The 13,680-nt window shown below is 33.0% G+C and overlaps 1 protein-coding gene across 1 annotated transcript; it reads left to right on the forward strand.

The window, feature by feature from the left end:
- Nucleotides 1–10,863: 10,863 nt before the first annotated feature.
- On the forward strand, nt 10,864–12,020 carry C9H10orf95 (chromosome 9 C10orf95 homolog). The gene has a single exon (XM_053691720.1). It carries the CDS (start codon nt 10,950–10,952, stop codon nt 11,589–11,591), a length of 642 nt encoding a protein of 213 aa, XP_053547695.1. The 5' UTR covers nt 10,864–10,949; the 3' UTR covers nt 11,592–12,020.
- Nucleotides 12,021–13,680: the final 1,660 nt, after the last annotated feature.

Raw genomic sequence — 13,680 nt, forward strand, 5'->3', positions numbered from 1 at the left:
TAAGACAATGGCACACAGTTTAAAAGTATAATCTGCTCTTTAAATCTATTAACTGTAAAGGCTATGCATATGACTTATCTTATAAAACCCATAAAACTGTATCTTTAAACTGCAGTGACTTTAAAATATCACATGTAATTAGCAGCCCTTTTCTTTTATATATATACTTTACCAATTTTGAACCAATTCGTAGCGGTCTTTAGGTCATCTCATTTGAAAGAAGGTTTTTGCACAAATCAAGGATACGTTTTAAGCTCCTTGCTGAAGTGAAATTTTTTTTCAGGTATATCGCAGCCAAAATCAGATCACTAATTTTCAACAAGTTACAGACAACTCTCCCTTGTGCATTCAACACTCCCATTATATAATAATTGATGACATCATGTGGGTGGCATTACGGGAGCTGACCTTCCCATTGGTTATCTGGGAAGTCTAAATCGGATTGGCCCTTGGAAATTTCATTTTTAACAGCCAGAAAGAACCTTCTGGCTGTAGTTCTCGCAACATAACACCAGGTGGCAGCATACAGTACAACATAGCAATACAATACAGCATTTCTGAACTTTTTTTTTTTTAAACAACTTAATTATTTTCATAAAGTGGTTATTTAATCATATTACACTCTCTGCATTAATCATATATAACCCCAATTACAGATGGTTAATATTAGGTTATTTTTTCTGATTATTCTGATACCAAATATGTTATATTATTAACATTCATTATATTAAGGTCATTTAATACTGCTAATTATTAGCTTAAAATGCATTACAATTTTATCGGTATCCTGGCATTTATATGTGAATAATAGCTTATTTTTAATTCAGTATTGTACTGTATTCCAAGTGAATCCTGTCTATGTAGATCTGAAATAAAAAAAATAAATGTTAATGATCATTTCTCTTCAGGTCCATAAACATCTATTCATGTTCTTAATCACACAGAGGCTAAGATATTCATGCTTTCAAAATATACACATATATATATATACACACATATATATATATATATATATATATATATATATATATACATCTCATATCCATTAAAATATATACAGTTGTTTTGAAATCATAATGTAAGTCATGTGCCTTCACTGTATTATCCTAACATTCTAACTTTTCAGTAACTTCAGTTGCCAGACTTTTTGTCTCATACTCACCACATGGGATCAATCCACGAGTAGTTGTAAAAGCATATTTCCTGTTTAGCTAGTAGTGCAGATGTGTATTTGATGTTTAAGGATTAACACCTATGTGCATAAAAGCTGTTTCCCTATGATTCTGATCAGTTCCAAAAGGGTATTTCAAACATTTTGTCTCCATATATTTTGTGTGGTGTCGCCTATCTGACAATTTATCCTCTTAATTTGCCTTTTATGACTCATCCTGTCTCAAACTGTAAGCTGATTATAGCAAATTTGGTATGGCCTCATGTTCCATTGCCCCCCCTGTGTGTTTAGCATAAATTTAACAATGAGTGGGGGAGATCTCTTAGGAATAATCCTTTGTCCTACAGACCATGTGCACATCCACAGATTTATTAAATAAAGATAAATATACTTCTATATATTATTTAATAATATTTCAAATACCTTGACACTTTATTTTAAAGCAAAGGGGAAAGGAAATGAATAAGCTGCTGAAATAGACAATTCAGCCTTTCTTTCAGTTTAAACTTAAATTGTTTAATCAAGTAAATATGTGTCAGAAAATAAAGCCTAATAAAAACATTTTACCCTTTCTTTTTAAAAGAGTTTAAATGTTAGTCTGCTACAGTACCTGCTTCATGCCCCAGTGTAACCCATACAACAGGATTAGTTATCTATGTCCCAATTAAAAAGCAGTGTCTTTTAATTTGTTAAGTGTATGGTCTCCTCAACTGGAAGAAAAAGTACTTACCTGCCCCGCTGTCCGGCATGTAGACAGTTACAAGGTATGAGAAAACACAATTCTTCACAGAGACCTTTGAAAAAGAAAGTAGCCAATTCTGGCTTTCTAAACTAGGGCAGCAATTGTTAGGAAAATGCAGAAAGTACCTCTTTACAAGTTCCTAACTGCTTTAAAGGCACCACTACCCGACTGCAAAGAATGATGAGGAATACGCCTATACCCCAAAACTTGCTTGTAGATTAAATCAAAAATTTTCTTCAGACACCTAAACTTCACCTCCTACATGCACCAAATGCAAAGAGAATGACTGGGGGTTGTGGGTAAGGGAGTGATACTTAGCAGTTTAACTGTGGTGCTCTTTGCCTCCTCCTGCTGGGCAGGAGTGATATTCCCAACAGTAATTACTCAAGCCGTGGACTCACCATATCTTAGGAAAGAAAATAATAATAATGTATGCCAGGGCTCAACAAAATCAGGAGCCAAGGAGCCAGCGGCTCCTAAAATTTTACCCCGGACATCTAACTTTTTGGGTTGCTCTCTTTATAGCTATATACAAATACCACTGCCTGGCACCTAAATTTTAAACAGATTTGTCAATCCCTGGCATTATATGCTTTTGGGTGGTCACATCTCAAAAGCGCCACCTTGAGCGGAGAACAGAAGACAGAGAGTAACCTTACAAACTTACCTAAATATGAGCGTGTACCACTAGACAATTTTAGGAAATATATTATGAGCCATAAATTTATATGTAGCCCTTAAAGGGACAGTATACTGTAAAATAGTTTTTCCCTTAATGTGTTTGCAGTTGGTAAAAAAAGCAATTGTAGAGTAAAAATGTATGAAAATTAGCTTTTAAAGGTTTATTTGTTAATATTAAAGCTCTGATTTTGTGTTTTGAAGCCACAACCTAATAAAATGGGTTGAGCTTGTAGGTATAATCAGATCTCATTACTGTATCACATTGTGCCCATATACCTGCTTCTTTATCTTATATCTGTCCTTAAAACAATCACCAGTACTTTGAGAGAACAATGGAAAATCAACATTGTATTACCTTATCTCTGCTTTATCACACTGGGAGTGTAATTTCTTCTGCTGGCTGTGTTTACAAAGCTTATCTATAGCTGGTACGCGCGGCCACAAACTTTCTGAATAGGTGGGGATACCACATGCTAAATCAACAATTTCAAATGCCAATATAAGGGTAAAGGAGCTACTTGTAAACAATTTAATACACTCCAGCAGGTAAAGTGGATCATTGGGAACAAATTAAAGGGGAGAATTTTTTTGAGTAAACTGTCCCTTTAAGGCTTCTACAATATTGATCTTCGGCTCCCATGTGTTTAGGAAGTTGGCTATCAATGAATTAAATCATTAGTAATGCTTTTATTTTATTTTCACATGACATATGTAATACTTTTCACATACTTTAACAGTTGAATGCTTGTCCAATTTCAATAGAGATTTGAATTGTCTTTAAAAAGTTGTTACTCAATCACAACCATTCTAGAATAGTTTAAATTGTTTCAGTTATAAGAAATGATAGTCAAGAATGACTTGAGGATTAACCCCGTTATAATGAGTGGTTCATTTTTCTAAAGAACTTTCATGTATAGACAGGAATGATAATGCTGCAAGAACTACAAATTAAAGTTTGTTAATCCTTTTAAGGGATGGGCAAAAGTAAAATAATGTATTATCCTCACAATTTATTATGTAAAAAAAAAAATGGTTCTTCTGACTAAAAGAAATAAATACATAAATAACCGTATAATTAAAAAAAAAAAAAACTTTTTGGAATATCTTGGAGTAACTTTTTAAGTATAAAGGAAAGATTTTATATAAAATATTTTATATCTACTTTTTTAAGAGATTTGTATATCTATTATATATTTTTTTTAATGTATTTATTGTATATTTTTCAACTATAAAATATTTTTACTTGCACAAATAGTTGTGATTAAGTAGAGATTGGGCGGAAATAGTAACAATCTCCTCCATCTCTATATAAATGTTTATTGGAAGAGCGCATGTGCATGATTGATACTACAAGTCCCAGAGACTTTCCTGAATCAGAAGTAGCGCAAAATATTGATGCATTTGGCGCCAATATTTTTGTTATATAAAGACGAAGGTAACAAGCTTAATTCAGTCTTGAGAAAGACCATTGCGGTCAAAATGCTTTAGCTATTTACATTTGGTGAGCAGTAACCCTTTAGGGTGTTTGATGTGTGATATTTATTACACCTTTTTGGGGTTGTTTTTGTTTTTACAGGTACTTGCAGTGGATGACTTCCAGTTCTGTAGGGGGAGTCATTGAATGTAATTGTCTTTGGTTTCCTCTGTGGATTCCTTTGGGGATAACCATTTAGGATTTATTTTATTGGACTACACCATGGAGAATCATGTATTTACTGTAGTGTCAGCACTATTATTGGAGTAGATGTGATTGTTTTATCTATTTTGGGACAAGAATACACAAAATTAGAGTGTATACGCGTTAAACAGCTAAGGGGTTGTTATTGTAATAGTAGGTTAATTTACATTCAATTAAAAACCTTTTATATTATTAATAAATGGTATGAACGATCAGAAGGATGTATAGTACAAAATGTGTAATTATGTATGTAATATAGACACAATAAATAAATATGACATCGATGTGTAATTATATGGCGCATATTCTGGATATTGATCAACCTAATTTGTTTAAGGTAGATATTTGTTTAAGGTAGATTATGGAATGAATAAAGGTATATGATAAAGCACGTTCATAAGTCATGTATATAATAAACTATGCACATAATTAATGAATTGTATAGAAAAAGAGAGGGTGTCTACAAGTGATTATGTATATATATAGTACCCAAATCATTATATATGTTTACAAGAATAAGACCCCATGATTGGTGTTAAATTGATATTGACCTAAATAACTATATTCTATATATAGACAATATATAAAATTATAATCCTATATAAAGACCCTATATAACCAAGTGAGATATTTGGTGGTTAATCTAAAATGAATATTTGAAAATTAATCTAAAATAAAGGGGTTATACCTGCAGGTATAATGTCTGTAACTCATAAATTATTTCTTCTTCTTTCCTTAGTAGTAAGTGGTCAAAGTCACCTCCTCGCCAGGGTTTTTTAATTTTGCATATGCCCCAGTATTTTAAATCTTTGATGTTATTTTGATGTTTAATCCTAAAATGCTCATAGAGGCGGGTTTCTTGATCCCCTTTTTTGATTAGATTAAGGTGCTCTCTTTTTCTAGTGTGCATGGTCCTAGAGGTCTCTCTTAAGTACTGTTTCCCACATGAACATTGGATTAAGTATATTATCCCCTTGTCATAATATCTGATTGTATCCTTAATTTTATATTCTTTGTCTGTATTTGTGGAGGAATATCCTCTACATTTAGTGCTGTGTTGGCAGGCTTTACAGCTGTAGCAAGGGTGATAGCCACATAATTTCTTTCCCTAGGAGGTCCCTATCATGTTTTTTTTTTCATAAAGTCACTAGGTGCAAGGATACTTTTTATATTTGCAGTTTTCCTATAGATGATAATTGGGTTTTCAGATATTAAGTCTCCTATGATTGGATCTGACTTGATGAGATACCAATGTTTCTTGATTATTGTCACTAGTTGTTTATAGTGACAGTTATAATAAGTGACAAATGGTACTTTTAAAACCTCTTTGGTTACAATTTCTGTATTCTGTGTTTTATTGAGAGTATCTTTTCTATCTATGTTTCTAACTGTGGAAATAGTTGTTTTGAGGGCATCTGGATTATATCCTTTTTGTAAAAACCTTTTTTCTAAAATCTCTACTTGGGAGTCATAGTCGGATAGTTTAGAGCAGTTACGCCTTATTCTAAGGAGTTGTCCTTTGGGAAAATGTATTCCAAAAATGTTACCAAACTCTCTTCACTGCCTCTCCAAAAAAATTAAAATATCATCACCTAGTCTATGCTCCAGGATAAAATGATGTTCCCATTTACCCATAAATAGGTTAGCATAGCTAGGTGCAAACCTCGTGCCCATTGCAGTCCATAGGACCTGCAAATATAGATTATCATTAAATGCGAATACATTGTTGGTAAGAATAAATTTGATGCATTCTAGAATGAACTGATTATGTTTATATTGGGTTGCATTTTAACTCTTAAGAAACTAGTCAACTATAGCGATACCTTTGTCATGCTTAATACTCGTATAGAGGGAGCTGACATCGCTTGTGGCTAATATGTAATCATTTTGCTATTCAAGATCCTGAAGTATGTTTAAGACTTCAGTGGTGTCTTTAAGATAAGAAGGCAACTGTTGTACATATCTCTGCAGTTGTGTGTCTATGTATTGTGAAAGATTGGAGCATATAGAGGATATCCCTGATATTATTGGGCGTCTGTATATTGATGATATTTTTATTGTTTGTAGAGGCAGTGAAGAGAGTTTGGTAACATTTTTTGAAGACATAAATTGTAACGATCTAAATTTAAAATTCACATACACCATGAGTAAACAAACGATAACTTTTCTGGATTTAGATATATTTATAGACCAAGGGGGATTGAGTACTAAAAATCACTTCAATAGAGTCGATGCCAACAATTACATTCCAGCACATAGCTGTCACTTGAAACGTTGGATAGATAACATTCCCAAACATTCCCACAATTTCTTAGAATAAGGCGTAACTGCTCTAAACTATCCGACTATGACTCCCAAGTAGAGATTTTGGAAAATAGATTTTTACAAAAAGGATATAATCCAGATGCCCTCAAAACAACTATTTCCACAGTTAGAAACATAGAAAGAAGAGATACTCTCGATAAAACACTGAAAACAGAAATTGTAACCAAAAAGGTTTTAAAAGTACCATTTGTCACTAATTATAACTGTCACTATAAACAACTAGTGAAAATACTCAATAAACATTGGCATCTCATCAAGTCAGATACAATCATAGGAGACTTAATATCTGAAAACCCAATTATCATCTATAGGAAAGCTGCAAGTCACCTAGTGACTTTAAGAAAAAAACACAAGAACAAAAACTACATGATAGGGACCTCCTAGGGAACAAATTATGTGGCTAATACCCTTGCTACAGCTGTAAAGCCTGCCAACACAGCACTAAATGTAGAGGATATTCCTTCACAAATACAGACAAAGGATATAAAATTAAGGATACATTTAGATGTAGCGACAAGGGGATAATATACTTAATCCAATGTTCATGTGGGAAACAGTATTTAGGAGAGACCTCTAGGTCCCTGCACACTAGAATAAGAGCACCTTAATCTAATAAAAAAGGGGACCAAGAAACCCGCCTCTATGAACATTTTAGGATTAAACATCAAAATAACATCAAAGAATTAAAATCCTCGGGCATATGCAAAATTGAAAAACCCTGGCGAGGAGGTGACTTTGACCACTTACTACTAAGGAAAGAAGCAGAACTAATTTATGAGCTACAGACATTATACCCGCAGGGTTTAAACTCAGAATTAGATTTTAAACCCTTTATTTTAGAATAATTTTCAAATATTCATTTTAGATTAACCACCAAATATCTCACTTGGTTATATGGGGTCTTTATATAGGATTATAATTTTATATAGTGTCTATATATAGAATATAGTTATTTAGGTTAATATCAATTTAACACCAATCATGGTGTCTTATTGTAAGCATATATAATGATTTGGGTACTATATACCATATATATACATAATCGCTTGTAGACACCCTCTCTTGTTCTATACAATTATATTACATGACTTATTATGAACATGCTTTATCATATCCCTTTATTCATTCCATTATCTACCTTAAACAAATATCCACCTTAAACAAATTAGGTTGATCATGATCCAGAATATGGGCCATATAATTACACATCGATGTCATATTTATTGTGTCTATATTACATACTTATTATATTTGTATGTAGATATAACAAAGTAGATATAACAAAGTATTTTATTAGTCGGATACAGAGTTGATTGGTTCAACCAATAACTGATCAGACATACACTTATAAGGAAACCGAAAACTACCTATAACCATCTTGCTAAAGCCGTGTAAAACGGAGAAACGCGTTGATGGTAATATAAGAAGTTGCTGACATTGAAGTAATAAAGCCCATTTGAAGGATTAATACGGATCCTAAAAGGGACTACATTTCTCAAAAACAGACCAACTAGACTCTGCGCAGAGTAAGGATACGTTCACCGCCACAGAACTACTTGTTTTAGTAGCGTATGTAGTGAATGACGTCACCAACCCGGAAAACCAACTACATAGAGTTGTGCAGACACCTGTGTCCTGCTAAAACAAACACCAAGTAATCAACTGGATTAAGGTAGGCACATAGAGGTGTAGCAGCCCGTATAGTGTGGTTAACTTTTGGGACAATTCTCTTCTTATAAATAATCCAAAATTTCCAATTTAATACAACTGAACCTGCAACTGGAGGGTGTTAGAAGTATGACCGCTAGAGTTAAAACTCCATATGTCCGTCTACAATTTGTTTGGACTAACACTTATAAATGACATTTTAAACAAAGATAATTCAAGTGTATTCCTATCAAAAGACTCTAAAAAGTGTATCTAAGAAGTGTTAATAAAAAGTGTATTTGTACAGTATCAAGGATTCTTTAAACACCTTATGACAAATAAGGACGTTTAAGAACACACATAAGCACACATTGTAAAACAGGCAAATTAATTTGCTCTTGCATTAACCACAAATAGTGCAAAGCGCCATGAAAGTGCTACAAAAGTGCCATTTAAGTGCTACATTGTGATGTATAAGGTGGAAACTGTTTAACATTGTTTTAACGTTGTTATAAAAATCAGGGTATTATCCTAGATGACCAGTCATATGTGAAAATAATTTTTATTATATTTTGGGTGTATGGTATATTTGTATACTACTTTTATGATATTACTTTTTAGCAAGTAATAAATAATTACACATTTTCTTATTATTCATACCATTTATTAATAATATAAAAGGTTTTTAATTGAATGTAGATTAACCTACTATTACAATAACAACCCCTTAGCTGTTTAGCGCACGTATACACTCTAATTTTGTGTATTCTTGTCTCGATTTTTTCTGTTTTATGGGAGCAGATTAGTATATGTGCAGGGGTACAACTTGCGCACCACTTAACCTTTTTTACCTTTTATCTATTTTGTGTTTCATCTATTTTGGGATTTATTGATTTGTTTTGATTTGTACTGTCAGGGATGTTATTAACTCCTTGACGCTCTTAGGACGTTTTATGTCGTTCTAACATTGCTTGGCTTGTTTGAAGAAACAGAAGATCTGACTGAGGGACATACCTAGCATCATAGGCAGCCTCCCAGGATCCAATTAGCAGCATTGGAGTATTGTGCTCGCATAGACGATCACGTGACTTCCTGTTTTCCCCTTTTGTTTACATTGGAACTTCGTTCCGATGTTGTGCCAAGGGCATTTAGGATTTGTTTGTACCAAATTTTAGCATATACTCCAGGAGCCATACTTTTTAGAATTTTTTCTCCTAGCTATGTTTACCTAGTCAGTACTTAAGTATTGAAATGTTCAGTATAGGTTGGAATACCACAGGAAAAGCAGCTACTTCAAATGCCAAAATAAATGTAAATGAACTAATTGTAAACAATTCAATATACTCCAGCAGGTAAAATGGATAATTAGGAACAAACTAATGGGTAGAAACATTTATAGAACACTTTGACCTGAATATTAAAGTGACTGTTAATGATAGATAAATATCCACCAGTAGGCCAAAAACAAACAAAATAGTTTTAATAGTTTGCTACAAAGGTATTCCTTAACAGAAAAGAAAGAAATCTAAATCCCTATAGGAGGTGCTATAACTAGTGTATGTATATCTGGATGGATACAACACACACTCTCAATATGGATAACAAGTCAATAGTTATATACTCCTAGTGAGCAAACCGCCATATAGTAATATATATAGCATACACATACATATGAATAGATAATGATGAATGAATGAAAACAAATGTGATGTGTAAATGAAAAAAAATATGAGGAGGGGTCAATACAACAGAAGACCCATCAATTATATGAAAAAATTGATCATACAAAACCAGTCCATTGGTATATCAATGTATTAGATAATTCCCAAGACAGATCCTTATGTGATGATGTTGGTCTTTGATATAGGACTTGTAGGACGTCCTTTTTGAGCAGGCAGCACTCTAACTTCACCAAAGGTGATGAGGCAATTCTATATAAAACACAGGAAAGGAAAGAGGAGCCGTTTGTGTGAATCAGTATAACAAACTAGATGTTAACATACAGGAGACACAGGGTATTCACATTGTATTGCACTCTCTTGTGCCAATAGGAGCAAGCTGGTTTTTGACAGCAGACCAGCCAGCTAAACACCAGCAATATCAGGATATAACGATGCAATCACCCACAGATGAATAACAGGGCTCAGGTGATTTCAACTCTCAAGGATAGGGAGACATCAGCAAAAGAGGCACGGGGAAGGCAATACCAAACCGTCCCACGGTAGCGTAGTATATAGTGCACACAGCAATGAGAGTTTAAAACTTTTGAAATTGTTTAATAAAATAGTGTATAAAACAAAATTAAAAACAACTCATGCTTAAGTGGTGCATAAGTGCAACAATGCAACGCGTTTCACAGAACAAACCGTTTCATCAGGTCTGCTGTAAAAACCAGCTTGCTCCTATTGGCACAATGTGAGTACCCTGTGTCTCCTGTATGTTAACATCTAGTTTGTTAAACTGATTCATACATACGGCACCTCTTTCCTGTGTTTTATATAAAGTTATTCCTTAGCTTACTTCTCTAAGTATATAGGAAATGATTTGATTTTCTGAATGATACTTTATTCATGCTATTTTTTTTCCCTACAGAATGCTTGTTTCCACCAATACGTTGGATGAAGACTACACATCTTTGAAAAGTTTCATGGATCAGAATGACGTACCTGTGGCAATAAAGCTCATTGAAGTATTTATTGCCTAATATGTACCATTATGGTTTCACACCTCAAGCATCTTATACAATAATGTACCTACATAAAAATTCTCACATTCCTTACTCATCTGGTAGACTTACAGAAACAAATAACGGCTTTGTATTGCCTCCTATACAGATGCATAACTTTAGCAGCCGCCCTTTCACATATTATCCTGAGAACTATTCAAATGGACATATTGAATACCACCATTTTTATGGTGTGAACCCTTTTTATAAGCCAAACTGGTGGTATCCCAGTTATAACCCAGTGCCTGCATATGGCAATTTAATGAATTATAGGAATCCACAAACCATCCACAAGCCAGTTGCAAATACATGGCCTGAAGGATTCACAATGAAAGGTGAGCTGCAATGGGGTAAATTAGAGAGAGTTTTTGGACTAAAGCGTGAACTTCCAGATTTTGTCAAGGATGACCTTCGCAGAGTTTATGGTACTTATCCAAGGACATTTGTTGCAATAACGTATCAGAATGGTGAATATCTTGTGAAAGGCGACCCCAAGGTTGGTGAACAGGAATACACAGTTGAAAAGAAAGTTATTAGAAAACCACCAACTCCAACAGATTCTGAAGAGGAAGATTCAAGTGACAGCAACCAGAAAAAAAGGCGGAGGAAACCAAAACGTTAAAATAATTTTTAAAATTTTTCTGGTTTTCTGTTCTCTCTTTCTTTTAAAAAATCCTCCACCTGATGAACAAATTGTACAATTGCAATATATTTTGGTTCAAAATACGTTTATCATTAAAATGGTAGAATCGCATAATACAAATACATTTAATTTTTTTCCCCTACACAAAATTGATTACTTCTTATATTCTAGTGCATTCTATATGTTAAAATACAATTACAATAGAAATATATGTCACATTATAATTTGTATGAATACAATTTTTATTGTATAAATCAGTATAGAAAATTTCAAATGTAGGATCCAAATAATAATATGAATTTCTCATTCATGTCCTGTGATTACTTTCAGACCACTAGTCAAGTTACATTTTTGCGTATTCACATTTTTTGTGATGCACATGGCAGCTATAATATATTATTATTAAAGGGACATAAAACCCAACATTTTTTCTATCATGATTCAGATAGAAAATACAATTTTAAACAACTTTCAAATTTATTTATATTATCAAATTATATTATCAAATTTTCTTTGTTGTCTAGTTATCCTTTATTGAAAAGCAGGAAGGTAAGTTCAAGATTGTGCATGTGTCTGTAGCAATATATGGCAACAGTTTTGCAACAATGTTACACGTTAGCAAGATCACTAGATAGCAGCACTATTTCTTTCAATTTGCATATAATTTGTATATGATTTGGCATTGTTTAAAAGGTGCATTAAAGTAAAAATAAAACTTTTTTGTTTCATATAGGACTTGCAATTTTAATAGATGTTACTACTATTATTAAATTGTGCATGGTCTTTATGTGCACACTTTCTGAAGCATCCGCTCCTACTGAGCATGTGCAAAAGTTCACTCTGTATAAGTATATTACATTGTGATTGGATAATGTCTGTCATGTGGTACAGAAAATTTTAAAATGGAAGGAAACTTTGAAATTTATCAGAAGAAAATTTGTACTGTTCATTTGAAATCTGTAGTCAGCATTATTGCATTGTCTTTCTATTATGTAACTAATTATTATGGAATTCTGCCCTATTTAATGGTGTTTTAAATATGTGTATGCAAGTTAGATTACTTTACTAATTTTTTGAAAGAAATACCATTCAAGATATATGTGAAGGTAACGTGTTTGCATTCTAGAACCATTAGTAACATTTTTTTTCCAGTATATAATATATATACATATATATATATATATATATATATATATATATATATATATATATATAAGCATCCAGAAAGAAAAGCACTCACCGGGTCTTATTTACGCAAGAAATACTTTTAATTTGTGACGTTTCGGGGTTGCCCCCGTCCTCAGACAACAATTACAGGCACATACATTTACTCACCCTATATAGCCAACAAACCCGCTCCCAAGTGCAATCCCGCCGGTGGCGTAACGGAAGTCAGCTGCCGTGCGCAGAACACTGCGTCACCGGTTGCCATAACAACCAGGACGCCTCCCGGCGGAATTCCTATAATGTTAAAATTTAAAACATAAATTGACAGTGCATTATTTACAGAACGCTACACAAACATTATATGCTGGGAGAACAACCTTTCTACATAGTGGGCTTAAACATCCATGTAATAATAAGTACCAAAGCGGGGATAAATTATATCCTAACACCGTAACAGACAAAATGAGCTAAATGAGCCACTTTAAATGTACTACATATTAAGTCTCTAGCCATAGAACCTTAGAAATAGCAAAGTATCATAATCCATGTATCCAGGTTCAGAGTTATAACCTAGAAAAATAAAATAAAATAAAATAAAAATAAAAATAAAAATGAATAAAAGATATAAATGAATAAAAGATACAAAAAGAACGAAGAAAGGAGTCACCATGTGAAGAAGAAAAGAAAAGAGAATAAAATAGAAAAATTGAAACATAAATATGAATAAAAGTGAGTGAGAGCAAAAAAGAAGAAAAAAGCTAGAATAAGAATAAGAAAAAGATTATTATTCTAGCTTTTTTCTTCTTTTTTGCTCTCTATTTCTAAGGTTATATGGCTAGAGACTTAATATGTAGTACATTTAAGTGGCTCATTTAGCACATTTTGTCTGTTACGGTGTTAG

Source organism: Bombina bombina, chromosome 9 (genome assembly GCF_027579735.1).
Source record: "Bombina bombina isolate aBomBom1 chromosome 9, aBomBom1.pri, whole genome shotgun sequence".
NCBI classification, from domain to species: Eukaryota; Metazoa; Chordata; class Amphibia; order Anura; family Bombinatoridae; genus Bombina; species Bombina bombina.

Bases quoted from the DNA above. Each gene is read 5' to 3' on its own strand.
- C9H10orf95 (XM_053691720.1), top strand. From the start codon at position 10,950: ATGTACCATTATGGTTTCACACCTCAAGCATCTTATACAATAATGTAC.